The sequence below is a fragment of the Mizuhopecten yessoensis genome, unplaced genomic scaffold, assembly GCF_002113885.1.
Source record: "Mizuhopecten yessoensis strain PY_sf001 unplaced genomic scaffold, ASM211388v2 scaffold11151, whole genome shotgun sequence".
In the NCBI taxonomy this organism is placed as follows: Eukaryota; Metazoa; Mollusca; class Bivalvia; order Pectinida; family Pectinidae; genus Mizuhopecten; species Mizuhopecten yessoensis.
In genome coordinates, this window is record NW_018408905.1 from 262,876 (window position 1) to 288,412 (window position 25,537).

The following is a 25,537-nucleotide window of genomic DNA, read 5'->3' on the forward strand; positions in this document are numbered from 1 at the left end:
AGGTTGTTATAGACAGGTGGTAGTTATAGACATGTGGTAGTTATATACAGGTTGTTATAGACAGGTGGTGGTTATAGAAATGTGGTAGTTATAGACATGTGGTAGTTATATACTGTTATATCTACAGGCTGGAGGTAGTTATAGACAGGTTGTTATAGACAGGTAGTAATTATAGACATGTGGTAGTTATAGACAGGTGGTATTTATAGACAGGTTGTTATAGACAGGTGGTAGCTATAGACATGTGATAGTTATAGACAGGTTGTTATAGACGAGTGGTAGTTAGAGACTGTTATATCTACAGGCTTGAGGTAGTTATATACTGTCATATCTACAAGCTGGAGGTAGTTATAGACAGGTTGCTATAGACATGTGGTAGTTATATACTGTTATATCTACAAGCTGGATGTAGTTATAGACAGGTTGTTATAGACATGTGGGAGTTATATACTGTTATATCTACAGGCTGGAGGTAGTTATAGACAGGTTGTTATAGACATGTGGTAGTTATATACTGTTATATCTACAGGCTGGAGGCAGTGATAGACAAGTTGTTATGGACAGGTGGTAGTTGTAGACATGTGATAGTTATAGACAGGTTGTTATAGGCAGGTTGTTATAGACGAGTGGTAGTTAGAGACTGTTATATCTACAGGCTGGAGGGAGTTATATACTGTCATATCTACAGGCTGGAGGTAGTTATACACAGGCTGTTATAGACAGGTGGTAGTTATAGACATGTGGTAGTTATAGACAGGTTGTTTTGACAGGTGGTGGTTATAGACTGTTATATCTACAGGCTGGAGGTAGTTATATACTGTTATATCTACAGGCTGGAGGTAGTTATATACTGTCATATCTACAGGCTGGAGGTAGTTATATACTGTTATATCTACAGGCTGGAGGGAGTTATATACTGTTATATCTACAGGCTGGGGGTAGTTATAGACAGGTTGTTATAGGCAGGTTGTTATAGACGAGTGGTAGTTAGAGACTGTTATATCTAAAGGCTGGAGGTAGTTATATACTGTCATATCTACAGGCTGGAGGTAGTTATAGACAGGTTGTTATAGACAGGTAGTAGTAATAGACATGTGGTAGTTATAGACAGGTTGTTATAGACAGGTGGTATTTATAGACAGGTTGTTATAGACAGGTGGTAGTTATAGACAGGTGGTAGTTATAGACAGGTTGTTATAGACAGATGGTAGTTATAGACTTGTTGTAGTTATAGAAAGATTGTTATTTACAGGTGGTAGTTATATACAGGTGGTAGTTATAGACAGGTTGTTATAGACAGGTGATAGTTATAGACATGGGGTAGTTATAGACAGGTTGTTTTAGACAGGTGGTAGTTATAGACATGGGGTAGTTATAGACAGGTTGTTTTAGTAAGGTGGGAGTTATAGACAGGTTGTTTTATACAGGTGGTAGTTATAGACAGTTTGTTATAGACAGGACGTAATTATAGACAGGTGGCAGTTATAAACATGTGTTCTTTATATGCATGTGCCTGTTATAGACAGATTGTTATAGACAGGTGGTAGTTATATACAGGTTGTTATAGACAGGTGGTAGTTATAAACATGTGTTCTTTATATACATGTGGTTGTTATAGACAGATTGTTATAGACAGGTGGTAGTTATAGAAAGGTTGTTTTAGACAGGTGGTAGTTATAGACATGTGGTAGTTATAGACAGGTGGTAGTCATAGACATGTGTTAGTTATAGACATGTGGTATTTATAGACATGTTGTAGCTATAGACAGGTGGTAGTTATAGACAGGTAGTAGTTATAGACAGGTAGTAGTTATAGACAGGCCGATTTAGACAGGTGGTAGTAATAGACATGTGGTAGTTTTAGACAGTTTGTTATAGACAGGTGGTAGTTATATACATGTGGTAGTTATAGACATGTGATAGTTATAGACATGTGGTAGTTATAGACAGGTTGTTATAGACAGGTGGTTGTTAGAGACATGTGGTAGTTATAAACATGTGGTAGTTATAGACATGTGATAGTAATAGACATGTAGTAGTTATAGACATTTGGTGGTTATTGACATGTTGTTATAGACAGGTGGTAGGTATAGACATGTGGTAGTTATAGACATGTGGAAGTTAAGACAGTTGGTAGTTATAGAGAGGTTGTAATAATAGACTGGTGGTAGTTAAAGACATGTGGTCGTTTAAAACAGCTAGTAGTTATAGACAGGTTGTATTTACAGATAGGTGGTAGTTTAAGACAGATGGTAGTTATAGACATGTGGTAGTTATAGACAGGTGATAGTTATAGACATGTGGCAGTTAAAATCAGTGGTAGGTATAGACAGGTTGTTATAGACAGGTGGAAGTAATAGACATCTAGTAGTTAAAGAGATGTGGAAATTATAGACAGTTGGTAGTTATAGAGAGGTTGTATCAATAGACTGGTGGTAGTTAAAGACATGTGGTCGTTTAAAACAGCTAGTAGTTATAGACAGGTTGTATTTACAGATAGGTGGTAGTTTAAGACAGGTGGTAGTTAGAGAGATGTGGTAGATAAAGACAGGTTGTATTTACAGACTGGAAGTATTTATAGACAGGTGGTAGTTATAGACAGGTGGTAGTTATAAAGAGGTGGAAGAATTGGCTGATGGTAGTTAACGACATGTAGTAGTTATAGACAGGTGGTAGTAATATACAGACGGAAGTTATAGACAGACGGTAATATCGAGGATGAGACATGTGATAGCTATGTTATAGACTAGTGAAATTAATAGTAGACATGTATTTGTTGTAGAAGCATGGTGTTATAGACATGTGGTATATTTGTTATAAACTGGTGAATTGACCACCAGGTGGTAGTGAAAGACGGATGTATATGTATTAAACTGGTATAAACGCGTTTCGTCATTTGATGTGTGGATCAAAGCATTTTTGAATATTCGAAGAAGTCTCAAGTATTATAGGAGGGACATTTGTTTTAATCAGGCGTATCTGTATATCAACGTTACGGAGAACTACCTTGTCAATATGACAGCCGCTTTTGAGATCTACAATATAGACCTCCTGTAGTTCAACGGAAGTTTATCTAATTATATGTCTAGGATTGATGCCAAAGGGTTTTTCCGGAATTAATCCTTATTTTTTCAAACGTGTTGAACAAAATTGTGTTTTAACATCCTGACAACAGGAAAAATAGTTGTTATGTATGTCTATAAATTACAACAACTAAACCCCTATTTGATGACGATGGGACGGTGACCTAGTTAAAGAAGTGCATATATAATATAAAAATTCTTCAAAGTTGAAATTATGATTCGTGTATATTGTCTCAAATGCAAGATCGTCATTTTTTTTGAATACATTAAACACGGAAATTATGTGATAAAATCAAAAGAAGTTATATATAAATATATTAATATGGCGGGTGTTGTTGATGAAGCAGAAGGCGCTGACCCTTGCGGAACTCCTGGTCTTTGGTACTTTTTATGTTCGCCATGTAATTGTTTTCCTTTGTTCATATTTTGCTCTTGTATTATTGATGTTGAAATCAATATATATATATTTGTAATTCATTTTTCTCCTGTTATCTCTATACATATTATTTACAAAACAATAATGACTGATTGAATCAATACAAAGGGGAACGTTTCAAATTGTCTCTAAACACAGGTGCTCGCTTAAGGGATAAAGTGATATAAGTATTTTTTATTGTATGAAGAAAAGTCAAAGTAATTAGATAGAAAGACTTATACAGATTAAGAAAAGTAGTCCTGAGGTTAATATAACATCAACTGACATTATTTTGGTAATCTTATCACTGATAGGTATTAAGAAATATTATAGAAGATAATATCAATATGCAGCTTTTGGAAGATTCAGTTATAAAGCAAATGTCGGGTACAGTGAGTTCATATTCTGTTTTCACATATTGTCATGCATGTTATATGGGATTTTAAATGTGCTGAATAATATCGTAGGGTGGTATTTTTATTTCTTAATTCAAAATGAATATGATTGTGTGAGCACAGTTTTCATAATCCTATCAATAATATCAATATGCAGCTTATGGAAGATTCAGTTATGACGCAAATGTCGTGTACAGTGAGTTCATATTTCAAAGCAATACCAGCAGCAGGCTTACATCTGCAACAACAAGAAAAAATAAAATCCCACGCTTTAAGGTTGTAAACTATTTACATTTGGTATCATCAACTGTACAAGCTAACGTGTAAGGAGTTGTACCAGGTATGTCAATTTACTGCCGTTATTTAGAAGGTAGCCTTTGACCACATAAGTACAAGTCAATCAGTGAGACAAAGCTCGGCCTATTTCTATTAAAATGATATCATATTATTTAATTATGATTTATGTAAAAACCCATATTAGTACTTCCTGATATCAAAACGCCAATCGTGATTGCCACCTTTCATCTGTATAAGACATATATATACCTTGCAAAAGATAATAGTGTTTCATCATTGAAACAAATATCTTGATATTTTTGGCATTGGTCTTTTTAAAGCGTGTCAAGCCTTTGTTGAATAATGCCATTATTTCACAGCTAATAATAGTCTTAGTTAGACAAAGCCCGTCCTTTTGTAATTTAAATAACACCATGCGTCATGTTTATCCCATTTCTGACAACCAATTATCTGTACTTCCTGGTATTTGGAAACCTATCGTATGTGAGAGACTGCCCCATTCACAACGTATATAAAGAATGCTGTATTGAACTGTTCGGTATATCTAGTTAGGTGTTCTATGTGCGTGTTTGTACATCTTACCATCACGAACATCGGTTACTATTCGTGATATCAAACATATCACTTTCCCTGACCTGTCGTCATGGATACCAACGCAAACAAAAAGTTCCGGCCTTTCAATGCCTTTATGAACTTACAGACGGAGCGATCCGATGTGTTCGAAATTGCAGTAAAACCGGTTTCCTCTCCGAATCGCATAAAAACTTTCCTTATTGCTGCTACTGTCATCACAGGCATAGGTCTCGTTGTAGCAATATCTGTTGCCATAGCGTTGAAAATTAAATCCTCGGATGCAGTTCACAAGTACAACCAACCACTGGGGAAAATAGGTACGTAACGTTATTTTGTTCAGGTCGAAAAATAACTTTGCGTTTTAAGATTGTATTATTGTTGCCTTGTGTATAATATTATTGTTGCTATGTGTATAATTTAATTATTGATGTGTATAGAATATTTAAATTGTTGTTTGTAGGATATAGTTATTGATGTTTGCAGAAAATTATCATTGATATTTGTAGAATGCTATTTTTTACGTGTGTAGAACATCATTTTTGGTGTTTTAGAATGAAATTTATGATGTGTTTTATCAGTGATGCTTGTAAAATGGTAAATTGATTTAATTATGTTTCATGATTGAGTTTCAATATTCTTGTTCAAAGTTTTGTCTTTTTCAGTTAAAATTTAAGACTGGAGTTGTGATGGTTAAACTTTTTTATTTATTTTATTTTATAGGTATTGAATTGTTATCACATTTGGTAATTTATTATGAATAAAGTGATATAACATAATCTTATAAAGAATTCGAACAGGTGTTTGCGGTACACCGTTATATATAGAATCAGTTAAAATAAGTTTTAAAAAATCCAATCCTGCACAAAAGTAAACCTGTACACTTGTAGCTGCACTCGCATAATGTTATACATTAATGTTGTTACTGTAGTAAAACTCTTAGCTCTTTATTAAAAAAATAAAAATAAAAGACTGTTTTGGAGTTCATGTTAACTCTGCTAACTTAAGCGACAATATGTCCGCCCCTTTCTTTTTTTATTCATTCATTTACTTTATATATTGTTTTTGCAAGGTATTACTTTCATATCTATGATTTCTGGATTTTCTCTAATTCTTTTTCTTCAGTGCTAGTTTAAACTAAATTATTGTCAAACTAAATATTTGAATAGGTGCTTTCTTATTCATAAATCTAGATTCTGTATATCGTGTTTTGTCAGCAAAATATTATAATTTAGCTAAAAGCATTTTGAGTGTTTCTTTTCTGTCTCAGATCCATGTACAATGGCCAACAGCAGCCGTAACGGCAACTGCTTTAGTAATAAGGAGTTGCCCATATTTAGTAGGTACCTATCATGGCAACTGCTTTAGTAATAAGGAGTTGCCGATACTAAGTAGATAATTGCCATGGCAACTGCTTTGGTAATAAGGAGTTGCCCATATTTAGTAGGTCATTGTCATGGCAACTACTTTAGTAATTAGGAGTTGCCCATGTTTAGTAGGTACCTATCATGGCAACTATTTAGGTAATAAGGAGTTGCCTATACTAAGTAGATAATTGCCATGGCAACTGCTTTTGTAATACGGAGTTGCCCATATTTAGTAGGTACATGTCATGGCAACTGCTTTAGTAATAAGGAGTTGCCCATACCGATAACAAGTGGTATGCTACACAGTACAGGTGTGCTGGCTTTGAAAGTTCTTGGGCTCTTTAACTCAACAAAAACAATGACGATTATAACAAAACCAGAAATTAAAACTATTCACCGGTATGCCTGCTGCATGCCTGACAGTAATGTTACCTAGGTTGATGGAACGATTGCTAATAATTGGGTATATATGTATAGTAAAAACAGGGAAAATAAATATTTTTAAATGGTATAATACATGACATGGTGTGACCTGGTTTCTAGGATCTTATCTCAATTTATTGTCTTATGTTGTGTTATTGGTAAGGTCTCATTGATCAGAACAAAATATTTCATTATGTTTTATCTTCTTACATTGCTGGAAAAGGGATCAATCAACAAGTGTCAATAAATCCAAATTTTGTTGAATTAAATTTTAATAGATTTAGATATGAACTGAAACATGTATAGAACTTAGGGAACTCATGGAAGGTGAGGGGGTGACAGCACCAGGCAACTGATGCAAACCAATCCTAACAAATTCACATTTACACAATTAAAAACATGCCATGTGTTTATCATTACGCGCTACTTTATGTATGTGACAGCTCTAGGTCAGAAGTGAGCGGGGCACAGAATCCCACATTTAGGCTCTCTGTATTACAGTCAAAGTATGTAGGGGAGACAGGAATGATTTCAAACTATACTAAATACAGGTTTATGACTGGGTAATAAGTGATCAAACATGATTGTTACATGTGGTGTTTTTAAAGGCCATTCAATCGTGATTCCTTATGCAGGCAAGCCATATGTAACTAATGTCTACACTAAAGTAATGTGACAAGTCTCGAGGTGAGCAACCTTATCCTTGCTGATAGCATGCGGGGCCTGTTCTGTTCAGTTATTATAATACTACATGATATCTACAACGATCCGTGTTAATTGGAAATGGTTTTCAATAACTAGCCCTATAAACAGAACAGAAAATAAAGATAATAGCTGTACATGAACACGTATTAGCATGGGTACATACATTACCATCAGTCTATGTAGCGGCTGTCTCAGATAGCTCCTGGATATAAATGTCTGTAGAAGGTAGAGAGTAGCATACCCTCACACTGTACCATGATCAGTGATCCTTAACCTCTACTTTAGCTACGTTGATACAAATTGTAAAATCAATATGCTAATTTTACTATTTCCTTTTAGTAATTGTTATTGTGATAAAAAAAAGTAACATCAAATTTACATGTATAAATAATATATAGACATAATTCAAAAGCATTCTTGTTCATTAACAAACTTGACTGTTTCACTCTTGACAACCCGATAGGACGCCTGCAGGTTCTTGTGAAGAATAGGCCCACTGTATCCCTCTGTATGACGTAATTGACAGACGACTGGTTGTGTTCAGGGTTCACTCTCAAAATTATTCTGGATTAGGTAGAAAGTCAGGGATCTAGGTTTCTAATTCAATGCTTGGGAGACATTAAAGAAACCACAGTTGATCTGGTGCCACGGCAATATATCTACTAAATATTGGTAACTCTTTGTTACTAAAGCAGTTGTCGTGACGGCTGCTATGGGCCATCGTATGTATAGATATGGCATTTGTAAAACCACAGTACTGTAAGATGTATGCAGGTTTATGATATCGTGTCCACATTGTAATGTGTTGGCACAGTTTATTGGCGTTCTCGTCATATAGCTTTAACTTATGAATCTTTTACAATAAATATTAACCAAATACGCCTACCGATTAATACTCAACCAGGAAGATTAGTTCCCCTTCAGTACCTGTAGAAGAGCTTAAAAAGAACTGATTTTATTCTGTATTTTACATTTATAAAGGTTTGATTTGTTCTATTGTTTTAGTAAACTTCCTGGTTAGTTGAAACAATGAGTTTCTAACTACCTGTCAATTGTGTGCCAAAAAACGGCGTGTATAACCTTAGGTCGTTAACTCGTCAATAGTTCTGCTGTTTAAAGCCTTCATTTTGTTGATTACAATCTCTATGAACAAGAACACGGAAATTAGTAATTTCACTGTAACCATTTGTTCCATTGTTGTCAACTCCAGTCTTACGTACAGACAGGTCAGTTGTGACCTTCTGATCCTCGTCAGAGAGAGTTCTGATGTGTTTGAGATTGTCTCCGTTGCTACTCCCGATCATCAGTAAACGTGCCATATTGTAGCGGTAGCTGTAACCCAACTATATCTTATGATAGCTTGGTTCCTAGCTAAACCAATGATTTCTAAAAATGTCTTTGAATTAAAAATAAATAAAACGCCAAAGACAGGAAAGGGGTAGGTTGTAGCGATGATGAATGATGTAGGGACTGCTACTCATAATTACTGAAGTGTTGAAGCTATAAAAAAAGGTATGCAGCTTGTCTGATATACATTTATTTGTAAATGGTATGTACTACTACCAAAGGTGTGTGACAACACGTGTAAAATTCAATAAATAATTTCTTTCATATGTTTCTTCCCAATTTTACAAAGACAAATAATTTGTATTCACTTGCATGATTTACTCGTTAAACTAGATTTCGATAAACCAAACATATTCCTATTTTGTTGTTAAACGGCCGGTCTTTCTTTTTCTTTCTTTGGCGATAATGTACTACCATTGATCGCAACTCCCTTATTAGTCGGTAGGCTCTTGATTCGTTTAAGAAACAAGACACTCATAAAGTGGTTGTATAATTTTAATATTTTATTTACTTTTAAGGTAAAACAACAACATCAACCACAAGATCCACTACAACAGGTAATACAGACCATAATAATAGTTTCTCACTGATTTTGTGATAATATTTTGTTATGGGAAGACAGGATGTGTTATGGATTCATTTCCCGTACCTGAGCAATGAAAATGTTTTCTTTATACCAGTTTTTTTCGAAAGTAGAGTTCCCGAATAGTTCTCACATTTATACCCTGGTCTGGTACAGCCAACAATCTAGCAAATCGGTATATTAAACCGTATTGCTACTTCCTTCCATTTAACTATTTACACATCTCACATGTAAAGCCCGGTACAACTCAAAATCTGTCAAACCGGGATTTTAAACTAATGTTTATTGTTCCTACCTTCCATGTTTCAATTCAAATTCCATTTCAACAAAAGAAAATCAGTATAATGGTTATCTTTAAATTTCTAACCGGATGATTGTAAAATTCAACTATATCGTCTGAAAATTTCGTCAATGTCACCTTAGTTTCTGTGGTTTTATTTGTGTTTACCTATTTTCTAGCTTTTGTGATTGTTGAAATTGTTAGTAACGCGTAATGAATATGTTTCCAGTAATAGAGCGATGTGAAATGTCCCTTTATACCAGAAGTGGTACCTTTTAGATAGCAAAGTGCCTGAATAATTCTCATATCTATACACCCCATGGCCCTGGTTTATCTTCCAGTAATTATACCTAAGTGATTTCCTGACTTACTTTATCTTAATTTCTGCTCGATATTTGACCTATTTTGATACTGAATATGTGTTTATATAATTACATAGGTCCTCAACTCTCAAGTAGTACTGCAGGATTAACGACAACCACACCGGCACCAAGTGGTAAGTATTTATCGTTTTATCAAAAACATATTTCTATTGACATGCCCAATATTTAAGAAATAAACATTTGAGGTGGCATTTGTTGAAAAGATATAATTTCTACCAATGCTATAATTAAAATAGGAGTTGATTTTTTATAAAAAAAAAATGCCATTATCTTTTTAGATTGTGTCTGTCTATAAAGTTCGAAGTTTTATCAGGTTAACTGTGAACTCGGTCACCTGCAAAATATGTTAAGATCGTTACATCTTTATCCATGCTTCATCCCAATTATAAGATGACATATTGACATAATTTTTCCTTTTTTGTTTTTTGTTTTTCTTTTGTTCAAGAAAAAATGATTGTTGTTACATATTGGGTTTTGTTATATATTGGGTTGTTGTTACCTATTGGGTTGTTGTTACATATTGGGTTGTTGTTACATATTGGGTTGTTGTTACAAATTTCAACTTTAAATTAAGAATAACTTTGTATCATATAATATCATACACAATCAACAGCCAATGGCACATGGAACAATTGGGGATCGTGGACGTCTTGTGGAGCCACTTGTGGAACCGGATATCACACGAGATACAGAACATGTCTTCGTACATCGGCGAATGACCCGATCTGTCAGGGAGAATATGTGGAGACGACCACTTGTTCATTGGCAACTTGTCCAGGTACTGTAATTGTCTAAACAACTTACGGCCTTTAACCAAAAGACATTGAAAAAATAAATTGGGTTGTTTATCTGGGTATTATATAGATATATATTTTTGGGCTGTTCTTTTCAGCAGATTCTTACTCTACATAATACTTTAAGCAGTGACGGTTTTATTCCATTTAGTTTGTTTGGTTAATAAGTCAACTATATATTAGCCCCTTTGGTCACAGAACAGGACCTGGAGGCCTTTTGAACTGTTTATGCCAAAGAATATATATAGCACCTTTGTGCTGCTTTTCATTGGTCCTCAAACACGTGCGTTGAAAATTTAGTACGTGCAAAACTGTTTTACATATAAGCATTATTATTCTTATGCAGTGTACGGAGTATGGACAACTTGGTCAGGCTGGGCAGTTTGTGACGTCACTTGTGGAGGAGGTACCCATTTAAGGACGCGAGTTTGTCAGAAGTCATCCTCCTCGGACCTTGACTGTGTTGGAAGTTGGTCACAGTCTCAGGCATGCAACCGGTGGAGCTGTCCAGGTACGACCACTTATCCGTGATGAACCTAATATATATGTAAAGGGTTAAAAAATACTGATTATGATGAAAAGAAATGCGGAAAAACTGAAAGAAAAACATGAGGATAACTTTTCTGGGAAAAACTATGCGAAATTTTGACGATTTATGCATTATTAGCTCACCTGGTCCGAAGGCTTATGCCATACCGCAGCGTCCGTCGTCCGTCCGTCGTCCGTCCGTCAACTTTTCCTTTAAAATGCTACTAGTCCTGAACGGCCAAGAAGATTTTAACTAAATTGGTCTAGAGTATCCTTAGGCCAAGGGGACTCAATTTTGTATGACAGTTGGTGTGGCCCCCCTGGGGGCAGAGGGGCGGGGCGCAATAGGGGAAATAGAGGTAAGACCTTGAAAATCCTCCTTCTACCGTAGGGATTAAAGGATTTTATCTTAATTTAGTCTGGAGCATCCTTGGGCCAAGGGGACTCAATTTTGTATAAATTGTGGGTGTGGCCCCCCTGGGGGCTGGGGGCGGGGCCCAATAGATAAAAATATAGCAAATTCTTTAAAATGGTTCTTCTTCTGTAGGAATTCAAGGATTTGTTCCATATTTGGTCTGAAGCATCCTTGGGTGAAGGGGAACCAATTTTATATAAACCATGGGTTTGGCCCGCCAGGGGCCTGAGAGATTGGGCCCAATAGGGGAAACATAGCAAATTATTCTTTAAAATCCTTCTTTTTCTGTAGGAATGAAAGAATGTATTTTTATATTTGGTTTGGAGCATCCTTGGGTGAAGGGGAACCAATTTTGTATAAACCATGGGTTTGGCCCGCCAGGGGCCTGAGAGATGGGGTCCAATAGGGGAAACATAGCAAATTATTCTTTAAAATCCTTCTTTTTCTGTAGGAATGAAAGGATTTGTTTTTATATTTGGTTTGGAGCATCCTTGGGTGAAAGGGAACCAATTTTGTATAAACAGTGGGTCTGACACCCCTTGGGGCTGAGGGGCGGGGCCCAATATGGGAAACATAGCAAATTCTTTAAAATCGTTCTTCTTCTGTAGGAATGCAAGGATTTGTTCCATATTTGGTCTGAAGAAACCTTGGGTGAAGGGGAACCAACTTTGTATAAACCGCGGGTCTTGTCCCTCGGGGGCCTGAGAGGCGGGCCCAAAAGGGGAAACATAACAAATTATTCTTTAAAATCCGTCTTCTTCTGTAGGAATGAAAGGATTTGGTCAATATTTGATGCAGAGCAACCTAAGGTACTTCGACCATCGAGATTAAGGGATTTTTTCAATAGTTAGTCTGGAGCATCCTTGGACCAAGGGGTCTCAATTTTGTATAATTGGTTGGTATGACCCCCCTAGGGGCATAGGGGTGGGGCTCTGTTTGAAGTTTGTTCTCGCTATATCTCAAGTACTGGATGGAACTTTCTCAAAATTCATATGTTCTTACAGCACCTACCATGGAGTGCTATATCTTTACTTCATACCAATTATTTTAAACATATTCAGGTGAGCGATAAGGCCCTCTGGGCCTCTTGTTCATCTATGTTAAGCTGGTTAAAAGAGTTAACATTTTCCATTCAATTTGCTCTTAAAATAAAGTAGTCTGCATGAAGAACGACAATAAAAGGATTACAAGGGGAAATAATGCCCTACTGTCAAGCTACTTTTTCCAGCGATGCAGTAGCATGCGCACCAATGCAGCCATTGACAACCTTGGTAAAATCAGCTTGCCATTGATAAAGTATTTCCTCGTATTTATCTGATATAACATATTTTTGTTCCTTTTTAGATTGTTCTCAGACTTGTACCACTGGTGTCTTAAACGCCGATTGTACAGCATGTGAATGTGCGTCCAACACTGTGCAGGGAATTGTACGTAACCATGTCAACGTCCCCTTAAACGAGGCTTCAATCGCACACGCTAGCGTTCCCTACAAAACGTTAGCAACAACCAATGAAACTGGTGGATTTGTGTTGGACACTACATGTGAGGCTGTAGAAGTTGTCATCACCAGGGCTGGCTACGCTGATGTCACTGTTGTAGTAACAAGCACCACGGTCACTGTACAGATGTCCCTCACAGGTACGCATCTTCTTCGTGTTAAATAATTAATATGTACTAGTTGTTTAGTACAGATGATTATGTAGAGTAAGACAACATGGAATAAGTCAAGTCAAAGTAATCGGTAGCTTACAAAACCATTTTTTTCTATTGTTCTTAAATACCTTTGTTGTATTAAATATTTTATCGGTGAAGATATTGTGTTATTTACATATTGTAATTGAAAAAGTAAACATATCATGTGAAAAAGGTATATATACAAATTAGTTTTCAAACATTAAATTACTTGTAGAATACCCTGCCATCAGTATGAATCCAAAGTCACGTGTCCGTGTCCAGGGAGAAAATGTCACGTTTTGTTGTGAAGCGTACGGAAACCCTGCTATCACCAGCTATGAATGGTATGTGGTCATATTAAACACCAATTGTACTAAATAAGATACAATGCAACGAAATAATATAGGATCTATTTAATCATCAACCATCACACCAATAGTACCACACCACAACCAGTTCTACACTACAACCAGTCACACTGTATAAGCAGTCACACTCTACAACCAGTCACACTCTAAAACCAGTCCCTCCTTACAACCATTCCCACTCTATAACTATTCTCACACTGCAACCAGTCCCATGCTACAGTCAGTCCCACACTACAAGTCACACTCTACAACAAGTCACACTCTACAATCAGGCCCTCTCTACAACGAGTCACACTATACAACCAGTCCCTCTCTACAACCAGTCACACTATATAACAAGTCACACTATACAACAAGTCACACTGTACAACAAGCCCTGCTGCACAATCAGTGTTTCATAGAATGTATTGGCTTTTCACCAGACATATCAGTTCGCTGTGAATGAATAACGAGAGCTTTCCTAACCTTATCGTTATATTTCATTAAAATTCTGACCAAACGAAAAGGTGTTATATCCTATCAAGTCTGATCTGAACACCGGGTTTGTTTTGGAAAATTCTGCGAAAACGTATTATTGCTTTAATTGCATATTTTTGAAATAAGATTTTCCAACAACTATTAATGTTTACTTATTGTTTAATGTTTATTTGATCTCAATTTTTAATATAGGATGAAAGGCGGTGTTTTAATTGACGATACTAAGTACCCGGATGGATACAACTTGACACTGAATGACGTCACTATAAGTGACAGTGGCGAGTACAAGTGTCGCGCTAACAGTCCCGTGGGAGCTGTGTACTCAGCGTCAGCCCTGCTGACCGTGAAATGTAATTCAACCCTTAAAGTATATTACTGTGATAGTGACCAGATAAATTGCTGTATACCTGGAAATTTCGCTCAGTTAAACCTTGAATTCAATTTTTGCCCAGAGTTATAAATTCGCCTTCACATTTTATAACTATGTGTAGTAAATTGTTTACATGTATTTGCTGTAATAATAAACTCGCCCTCAACACGGAGTAACGTTAGGTTACGTACTAGGATGGTATTTACATATATACATTACACAACACCATATCACAATTGCAGAATCGAATATGAAAGAAATAGAAAGAAAACAAAAGAGAAAGCGAATTGAAATGTTATGATAAAATGTATGAAATATCTGGGATTCAGAATAAGAACTAAAAACATTATAGGGGAGGCAGCTCCTACATATCGTAGAGATGTAGAGTATTATAACTTTGCAAAAATTAAGGACACAAAGTTAAAATGTTTCATGATTGGTGTTCTTCTTTTACAGCAACAAAAGCCGAGTTTTGCGAGGATGCGTACGAAGAGAAAAAAATCAGTCTTCCATCCGACTGCGTTCAGGCTGACAACACAAATCTGTATGAAGTTGGAGGATGCGCCAAGAAGACATGTCGCAGTTCGAACAATGAGGACGGATTATGTGGTCCTACCAAGAAGTTCTGCTGCATACCTTCTTCAGAGGAAGAACGGACGGTTCAGTGCAGTGACTATACCCTGAAGGTAATCGTCGTGACTGGATGTTCCTGTGGCGAATGTTCGTCTGCTGATATCAAGGTACAAGGCCAGGTCAATGGACTCAATACTGGTGTCGCGTTGCGTCTCGGTACGATATACGTGAATGGATCATCTGTAGCCAGGACCACATTCTCTGGTGTGTTTTCGTTCACTCTACCCGCCGGTAGTTTAAGTGTAGCTTTAACGATAGAAGACACTCTCTTCAAAACCTTGCTGACTACCACAAGACTTCTTACATTCGATGAAACAATGGAAGGAGCAGTTTACCAGAAAATTACGTTGATGGAAGCTGCGCCTCGTATATCAATTTCATCAGATGTCGAAAATACAGTATCGATGGGAAATATCAGTGGTATGCCAGCCATAGCAGAGATGATAATACCTCCAAACTCGTACGTGGACGCGTCCGGAAACCCTTACAACGGAGTGGTAAAGGCTAGCGTGAACATATTTGACCCAAGAAACGTGAGCAGTATATCAGCTGCGCCCGGATCATTTGAATTCACTGATGCAGAGGGTGACACACAGGATCTTCAAACTTTTGGCGTTATCGTCCTGGATTTCCAAGATGAATCTGGAAACAAATTGAACGTTGTCGGAAACGTGACCATCAAACTGGACGCTACCTTTGTCGAAAGTACGTATTCCGGAAACGTTACTGATGCTAAGCTTTGGGGACTCAACACCGTGACAGGACAATGGGAAGAGGTAGGATCTATGGTCATAGAGACATCAAAACGACGCAAGAGGCGATCTGCTAGAAACTATGTCGTAGGACAGGTTCCGATAAGTGCATTCCGAGCTATCAACCTAGACTGCTATCGTGGATTCAAAAGATGCTACTTTAAAACGTCGGTAACAGACACAAACAAAAACCCAGTAAACGGCTACACTGTTCGAGTCATACACATGACGTATCCCGGGGAAAGGTATGGAAGTACGTCAGAGTACGTCACAGCGGTCAAGGAAATGTCGTGCAACAGCGGTTCCCGTCAGTATACGTTTTGTCGAAGTGACTCTTGGGGATATATTCAAGCGTACAAAAGAGCAGAAGTGTATAACCCTGGTGTTTCAGGTGCAAGTGGACTATCAGCAACTGCTCTTTCCCGTCTGAACTACAAAACAACAACCAATCCCGTCAGCATCAAGGCATCTTTCCAAATATCCAATGATCTTTTTCGGTTCTACAAAAGTTCTACTGTGAATTCTTTCGCAGAATATACACTTATTCCGCTTTCTGTTGGTCCAACGGTGGCCTTCTCCATGTCTATTCCGGCAACCGCAGCCGATCACGGACCAAGGTTATGGTATCCGTACAAAAACCCGACAACAATGTCCGAATTCAAAATTTGTATGATAAAAATAGCTGTTGATGGACAAACATCAGGTCTTTCCTTCACGGTTAAAAGTAAGGCTGGTCCAAATAGTGGAATAACGGACACAATCCTGGGAGTTCGTCAGGTCGCTGTGGAGAATGGTGGAGCTTGTATTGAATATAAATGCAGTGGCACTTACCCTTTATTCAAAAATGTGTTGACACGTATTTCACCTGACAATCGACACGACTATACAAAAGTTACGATAACTCCTGTCGGTCGATTTTGTACCGTGTCATGGGAAGGCGACATCAAATTACACTCTGTCAACTCCGGATCAAACAACATCGGAATCGTGTCTCATGAGTGGTTTATTCCCGACACAGAGGAACATGGCATATATATCTACGAAAAGACAGAATCATATGAAACAATAGACTGGGACGACACACGGCAGACGACCCGAAACATGTGTAGGGAAGGCGTCAAAAGTCCGTCAAGTAACGCAGATCCGAGTATGAACGCAGTTGACCCGGCACTCAAGTTCACGTGTTTATAATAATGACGAAATAAAAACATTTTTTATAAAAGCAAAAGAGTCCTCATCAAACGACACAGTGTTAAACCTCGATTTTAAGTCCATTAATTGTTCCAATTACCACTTCGCTTTCCGCCAACATCACTTTGTATTTTTTCTTACGGATTCTTTTATACCTGTAACTTAATTCATCGCTAAACCCCATTGTACACCAAAACGTTACTCTGGACAGCTGATTATTGTATAACTACACTTAACTGTTGTACTAATAAAGACTGAGACATTAAATGTAGATAAATATACCGCTATGTTAACTGTATGACACGTAGAAAGGACATAATGTCTAAAAATATGTTTTGATGTGCTTATTTTGAACTGTATATATTTCAAGTGATTTTGTCTAATTATGTCTCCCAAGCACAGTTCGGGGACATATTGCTTTTGCTCCGTTTCTTATTATTATTATTATTATTATTTTTTATTACTCTTATTTCTTCCACTTTCTTCCGCCGAGGAGGGGTCCGAAATTTTTCTCGAAAATCGTAGGGCGGAATTCAACGAAACTTTTTAGAGTGTTCGTGTATGACAGGCGGTGCGCAAGAGTATTTTTTCATCGGTCATCCGACTGGTCAGCTGGACGGCGGCCTCTGATTGGTCGAAACTTAGACATTGTCCGATTTTGATGAAATTTGGTATATAGGTTAAGTATGGCGTTACAAAAGCAACAGCGGGGTTTATTTTGTAATTTAACAATGGCCGCCATTTCTTGACCTCTGATTGGTCGAAATTTAAATATTGTCCAATTTCGATCAAATTTGGTATGTAGGTGAATTATGGGACAACAATCATTCGGCCCCCATTTCCTGTCCTCTGATTGGTCGAAATTTAAAAATTATCCAATTTTTAATCAAATTTGCTCACTCGGCCCCCATTTACTGGCCTCTGATTGGTCGAAATTTAAAAATTATCCAGTTTTTAATCAAATTTGATCACTCGGCCCCCATTTACTGGCCTCTGATTGGTCGAAATTTAAAAACTATCCAATTTCTATCAAATTTAGTATGTATGTGTATCATAGGACAATGATCACCTCCATAGCTTAGATTTCACATTTCAGCAAAATGGCTGCCAGTTTTTTCCTCTTATTGGTCAAAATTTAAACACTGTCCAATTTGGATGCAATTTGGTGCATCGGTTTAGTATGACACTACAAATACAACTGCGGTCGATTTTTTTATTAAACAAAATGGCTGCCAATTCCTGGCCTCTGATTGGTCGAAATTTAGATATTCGATTTGAAAACAAATTGGTATATAGGGTTATAAAGGGTTATTTTAGGAGATTTTAATGAAGATATATTAATTCCAGATAAATCTAGAAATGTTAAGAATTTCCTAAATAACTTTAATCTAACTCAACTAATAAAAGAACCAACTCGCATTACAGAGAACTCAAGTACCTTAATTGATTTGATAATTATTAGTAACTACATCCAAAATTCCTCAGCTGGTGTTCTAGACCCAATCTGTAGTGATCATTGCCCAGTTTATGTAAGCTTAAAGCAATTTATTATCCTAGTAACACATACAAAAGAAGAATTTGGAAGTATGAAGAAGGAGACTATAATCTATTTAAATTAAGACAAAATGGCATATCAGGAAATTTATTATCGTGGTTTGAGAGTAACCTTTCATGAATATCACACTCGCTATAAATTAAGTAGACTTCAGTTATTTCTTTCCTGTTATTATCATCTTTCTTGTTGCTTGAATTGAATAAAGAAGTGCAGTGTATTATATATTAAACGTGTTTTTGTTTCGGCTCGATTTTGAATTGATGGACTAAACAAGAGGCCCAAGAGGGCATGTATCGCTCACCTGAATATTGAAGCAGTCATAGCAAAATATTCACATTAAATATTATATTGCACTAAAAATATTTCTCTCCCAAACTTTGTTCCATCTGTGGAAACTACCAGCAAAATATTATTATAGGATTCTATGTTTTTTTATTCTTCTTCAGAAGTTGCTTGACATATTTTTTCCTGTGACCTTTAAGTAGGTCAATGTCATTTTCCTTCTCATATTGGTTAGCTCTATTCCAAAATGCTACCAGCCAAATCTTATGAATCCATTACTTTTAGTTCTTAAGAACAAATCCTTTAAAAATGTTGTTGACCTCTGTGACCTTGTAGGTTGAGGTCATTTTCATTCGCAAACTTTGGTGAGCTCTATCCCAGGAAGTAACCAGCCAAATATTATAATCTTATGCCTTTTAATTCTTCAGAAGAAGTAGTTTGAACCGTTTGACATATTTTAACACTGTGACCTTGAAAGTAAGTCAAGGTTATTTTCATTCGCAAACTTTGTTTGGCTCTTTCCCAGGAAATAACCAGCCAAATATTAAGGTTCTATACCTCCCAGTTCTTCAGAAGAAGTCGTTTGAAGTGTTTGACATATCTGCCTCATGTGACCTTAAAAGTAGGTCAAGGTCATTTTCATTCTCAAACTTTGTTGGGCTCTATCCAAGTAAGCCATCTATCAAATATAAAGATTCTATACCTTTCAGTTCTTCAGAAGAAGTCGTTTGAAGCATTTGACATATTTAACCCCATGTGACCTTGAACGTAGGTCAAACTAATTTCCATCCTCACACTTTGTTGGGCTCTATTTCAGGAAGCCACCAGCCAAATATAAAGATCCTATACCTTTCAGTTCTTCAGGAGAAGTCGTTTGAAGTGTTTGACACATTTGACCCCTGTGACCTAGAAAGTAGGTCAAGGTCATTTTCATTCTCAAACTTTGTTGGGCTCCATCCCAGGAAGCCATCAGTGAAATATGAAGATTCTATACCTTTTAGTTTTTCAGAAAAAGTCCTTTTAAGTTTTTGACATATTTGACCCCTGTGACCTTGAAAGTAGGTCTAGATCATTTTCATTCTCAGACTTTGTCGGGCTCCTACCAACAAAGCTTTCAGCCAAATATCATGACTCTAGGCTTGTCCGTTCTTCAGAAGAAGTTGTTTAAAGGAAAAGTTGACGGACGAGGACGGACGGACGACGGACGCCGCACCATGCCATTAGCTCACTTGTTCTTCCTGAGCTAAAAATGAGAGACACAGAGAGACAAGAGACAGAGAGACAGAGAAATGGAAGGACGCACGGATGGACGGAAAGAGACAGAATGTAATAATCTTTTAAATTTTGCCAAAAAAAATAACGATGTACTGTTATCAACTTCTTTCTTGATGTTTGAATAAAGAAGTGCAATGTACGATATATTAAACGCGCTCTGTTTCGAGTCGTTTTTGTATTGATGAACTGCAAGAGAGACAGACGGACGAACGGAAAGACAATATTTTAATCGAATTTTGACCCAAAAAAAAACCACATTGTGTTCTTTCTTAATCTATAAGTGTTCAAATTATTAGAACGACAGTAAGATTAACTTTGGTACCAGTGTAGCATTGCATTGTGAAACATGGTGAAATGAACCAGGGTTAAATTACCTTAATAGTTATATAAATCACGGTTCATTTCACCATCATGATCATATAAAATGGTAAAATTCAGGTGGCATACAGAAAACATTTTTCAAAAAAAACTTTTTTCTCAAAATGTCCTCCTTAGTTTGCATTAGCTTTTTGTCCTACATATGAAAATAACAAACTTATGTCTGGGGTAGAGCAATTTGGATGTTAGGATGAGGCGGGGGGGGGGGGGGGGGGATTTCAGCTAACCATAATGGTGAAATGAAAGGTGTCACCTTTTTTTCTATGGGAATGGTTTTTACATTTTTTCCTTTAGTTTGAGTGAAAATCACGAAATATTAGGTTTTGTGCAGAGAAGTTTATGGAGGGACAAGTTTTTGGGTTATTTTTACCATAATGGTAGGTAAAATGAAGGGTTTCAGTATTTTTTTTCTATTTTACTATTTTAAACAAATATTTTTTATATGAACAATTATTTGTTCATATTACCGCGGCTACACAATACCATACTATATAGTCACCGAGTTAATTTTTATTTTTTCTTTCGACACTTACTACATATATCTCATAATAACGGTATAGCTATACCGGTATTCATACTTATCAAAACAAATTGACGTAAACTAATGAAGAATTGTTAAAAAAAAAAGTACATAGGAAAAAATGGTGAAACCCTTCATTTCACAATTAAACTCCCATCCCTAAAGAGGAAATTTTGAGAACGAACATTGATTGGAAAAAAATGTTTTCCTGAATGTATTACCATCATGGTGAAATGAACCGCGATTCATGTTACTATTATGATAATTTGACCCCGGTTCATTTCACCATGTTTCACAATACAATAAATACGTCACCAAAGTTAACCTCACAATCGTTTCATGTATTTGATATATATATAGATAAAGGAAGAACATGATGCTTTATATTTGTATGCTAATTAAATTCAATTGTAAGTCGTCCACTTAGTTGTTGTCATCTATATATGACCCTTGTGAACTTCAAGATATGCATAAGCTTGTGTAAGCATACAAGTCATCTCTGAATAGCTGATAGCTGCCTTTAGAGGACATCAAATTCCTAATCTGATTCTGTTACTGTTCCTCTTGATCTCTGAAATGTTCCTACATTCATTTGTTTGACTCTTTACTCTGTGTCACTAATTATTAATCACAGGTATTTTTAGATGCTCTTTCAACTGTATTTACAAAGCTAGATCTTAATATCCTTATTTGTTGAAGCCATTCGATTTCAGACTTTTTACAACACCTAACAAAAAGAGGCCCATGGGCCTTAACGGTCACCTGATATATTTATACAGAGAGTTGATTTTGTTTTTAACATGAACAGAAATATTATTCAAAGTAAAAAAAAACAAAAAAAACCACCTTATTCAATATCTAGCATACAGATTTCAGACTAAAAAGTATTTGAAACTAGCACCTCTGATTCTAAACAAGGAAAATAAAGAAATTTTAGCACACTGACTCCTTTGAGCCCCACCCTACAGCCCTTGGGGGTAGGGCTGGCTCAAAATTTTCAAAGTATCAAACTGTCAATTCAAGGTTATAATTCCAATCAAGTTATTAACATGTAATATTCAAAGTATCATTTGCCATTATAATCCATAATAAATTTAGCCCCCCCCCCCCCTCTCCTTCCCCAGGGGGTAAAAGTGAGACCCTAGGGTCATAAACCCTAAGACCCTTCCATCTATGAAGAGAATTTGATTCTACCATATCTGGGTCTTGAGAAGAAGATTTTTGAAATTTCAGTAAATTCGGCCCTTTTTGGCCCCACCCATCAGCCCCTGGGGGTCAGTCAGGGCTGATATGTGATTACTATCAAACTGCTACCTAATACTGATAATGCTAACCCAAATTGAATTACTTCCAATGGAAATTAAACAAATATTGTCCAAAATGTGATTTCCCTATATAAACTATAGTAAAGTTTACCCCCTCCCCAGGGCTATTTTTGTTGACCTTTGTCCATGGAAGGTCCCTGCAAAATTTCATTGAAATTGGTTCAGGGGTTTTGGAGAAGATTTTTGAAATTGGACCCTTTTTGGCCCCGCCCCTTAGGCCCCTAGGGGCTGAGGACTAAACCGGCAACTATTTTTGTTGACCTTTGTCCATGGAAGGTCCCTGCAAAATTTCATTGAAATTGTTTCAGGGGTTTTGGAGAAGAAGAATTTTGAAACTTTAGTCAATTTGACCCTTTTTGGCCCCGCCCCTCAGGCCCCTGGGGGCTTAGGACTAAACCGGCCACTGATTTTGTAGACCTTTGTCCATGGAAGGTCCTTGCAAAATTTCATTGAAATTGGTTCAGGGGTTTTGGAGAAGAAGTCGAAAATGTAAATTGTTTACGGACGGACGACGGACGACGACGGACAAAAGGCGATCGCAATAGGTCACTTGAGACTTTGTCTCAGGTGACCTAAAAATGCATTTCATGAACCTTCCTTAACTTAAATAAGGAGCTCATTAAATTTAAGGAACCTTCTCATTTTAACAAGCATTCTGAGCTCGGAATCTTGTCTTTACTTTCAAGGCTGAAAATAGCGTGCATTAGTATGTTATTTTCTGTAGGTGACCATAATATTACTTAACTGACACATTGACTCTGTAGAAAATAAAACTTGGCATTCAAGGCGCTCACTTGAGTTTAGTGGCTTTTCTTTTTGCGTCTTCTAGCAATCTAGTAGTATTCCATGCCAGCAAGGCACTAGCTTAGCATTGTGACTTTCCTACCTCTGATTGTTTTAACAAATTTACCCATGTGACCTTGAACATGGGTAATTTAAATTTCTTCAAAGCATAATTTATCACACTTTATTTCGGCAAACTACTGGCAAAATAGCATGACTCTACACCTTTTGGTTCTCTAGTAGAAGTTTGTGATCAAGAAATAAGACCCTTGGCCTTGAATATTGGTCAATAGAATTTATTTTTACAAACTAATTAACACCCAAAGTCATTAAGTTCAGGCCTAAACTCTACGACTTTCTGTCCTTTAAAAGATGTTTTGTTCACTGTGACCTTGAATGTAACTCAAGTGTCCTTAACCTAAAGACCTCTTAGTCTACAATTGCCTCAAGTCAGCCCTGCACCACCATTCTCTGAAATAGCCAGAACACTGTCTGCCATTGTTTTTAAGTGATCATGTTGGTCAAAATGTCCTGGAAAAACTCGCACAACATCATAACTTTTCACTAAACACGACCAATTAGCATCCATTTTGAGCAGAAAGTCCTGCTGCAAGATATAGCAGATACATGACTCACTTTAGAAGCAACAGCGTGTTAATCGTGAACCAGTCTGGGAGGTCGATGTTGGCCAGTTTGAACACAGACATAGTCGGTTTTACCTGTTTGAGCACGAAAAGGATTCATTAAGTGCACTCCTCTTGTGTTTGGTAAGGGCACAGTACACTTATAAGGTTGAATACGGCATAGGTGATATATAATGGATATCAAACTATTGGATTGCCACTTTGTTCAGAATGACAATTTTTTTCCATTTTTGCATCTTAGTGGCCCAAAACATATTCAGTCGCCTTTCTTTTTCTTCCAAATTTGGTTTAAATTGACCCAGTAGTTTTTGAGAAGAAATCATTTGGAGAACAGCTTAAGATGATGGGTGATGGATGACAGACACCAACAGATTGCAATACCTAATTTGCCCCTTCGGGCCAGGTTTGCTAAACAGTCAAAGTTGACCAGGTAGATGGAAAGACAACGGATGCTGTACCATTTTGCAAGCTCACAGGCACTGAAAACAAGATCTGCACATTCGTACTCGTTCATAAAAACTAGCTTTGTCCTTTTAGGTGATTCAATGTTTAATACATGCTTTTAAATTTTACCAGGAATGACAAACTAAAAGGTAAAATGACATTTTTATGAACATATGAGAAGAAATTGTTATTTTTACCTTAATGATCACATGAAAATGACACCATGAATATGTAAAAATGTTATGATAAATAGTAAACATGATAATGTTAAAAATCTATAATAATACACTGATGAATATGTAAATCCGCCATTAACATTTAAATTATTGAAAGATTATGCAAATACACTAATGAATATGCATGATTAAATGTAGGAGAAGAAACTAGAGCTATATTTCAATGATACAGGTGATAACATGAAAACGACATCATTAGGCCAAACAAAATAAATCTTAAGTTTCTCATGTGCTGCATTATAAAACCAAAACATGAATACCACATATCAAAATCAAACATTTGTCAGTTTAAGATTTATTTTTTCTGATTATTGTTCGTTTCATTAAGTAGACAATAGTTTTTTTTAAATTGCAGCCCAAGAAACTAAAGATAAATCTTATTTGGCCTTAATATTTCAATTTATAATTATAAATAGTCAACATGATGATATTATAAAAGTTAAATGACCATGCATTAATGAATGAGTACATTCAGAACAAATCAATTTTGAAAACAAAAACACATGGTTTCCAGTTTATTCGTTACAAATTATTGATTAAATTCTATAGGTAGTACCCTAAACAATACCTGGAGTTCTTGAATGTACACATGTTGCACTGGAATAACCTTCAGTCAAGATGTTTTGGTTTTTAGAATTAATAAAGCAGTATATGTTACTTAACTGCTCCTATCTTAAATGAGACATTATGAATCCCTGTCTCACTGTACTGTGTTTTTTCTAAATAACAGTAACCTCCCCTTAAGGATCCCTGTCCCACTGCACTGTGGTTTTTTCAAAATAACAGTAACCTCCCCTTAAGGATCCCTGTCCCAATGTACTGTGGTTTTTTCTAAATAACAGTAACCTCCCCTTAAGGATCCCTGTCCCACTGCACTGTGGTTTTTCGAACTTACAGTATCCTCTCCTTAATTTCCGATTGGATATATCTGTGGCACCACTGGTATAGAACACTTCTGTTGACTAGGTATCTCTATCAGTTAGAGCGATAGTATAACAATCTGAAGTCCAGGGTTCAAATCCCAGTCTAGCCCCGCTGATTTGTT

General features: G+C 36.5%; 1 protein-coding gene across 1 annotated transcript; it reads left to right on the top strand.

Annotated features, from left to right (window-relative positions):
* The first annotated feature begins 4,609 nt into the window (after positions 1-4,609).
* LOC110466989 (cartilage intermediate layer protein 1-like) lies at positions 4,610-18,956 on the top strand. The gene is made up of 9 exons (XM_021523831.1): positions 4,610-5,080; positions 9,121-9,159; positions 9,905-9,961; positions 10,462-10,626; positions 10,989-11,153; positions 12,930-13,223; positions 13,495-13,603; positions 14,297-14,454; positions 14,931-18,956. The coding sequence occupies exons 1-9, from the start codon at positions 4,834-4,836 to the stop codon at positions 17,048-17,050; spliced, it is 3,354 nt and encodes a 1,117-aa protein (XP_021379506.1). The 5' UTR covers positions 4,610-4,833; the 3' UTR covers positions 17,051-18,956.
* The last annotated feature ends 6,581 nt before the right edge of the window (positions 18,957-25,537 follow it).

Bases quoted from the DNA above. Each gene is read 5' to 3' on its own strand.
- LOC110466989 (XM_021523831.1), top strand. From the start codon at position 4,834: ATGGATACCAACGCAAACAAAAAGTTCCGGCCTTTCAATGCCTTTATG. The intron at 13,604-14,296 runs GTATGTGGTCAT...TTTTTAATATAG, and splicing joins GCTATCACCAGCTATGAATG to GATGAAAGGCGGTGTTTTAA. The intron at 14,455-14,930 runs GTAATTCAACCC...CTTCTTTTACAG, and splicing joins AGCCCTGCTGACCGTGAAAT to CAACAAAAGCCGAGTTTTGC.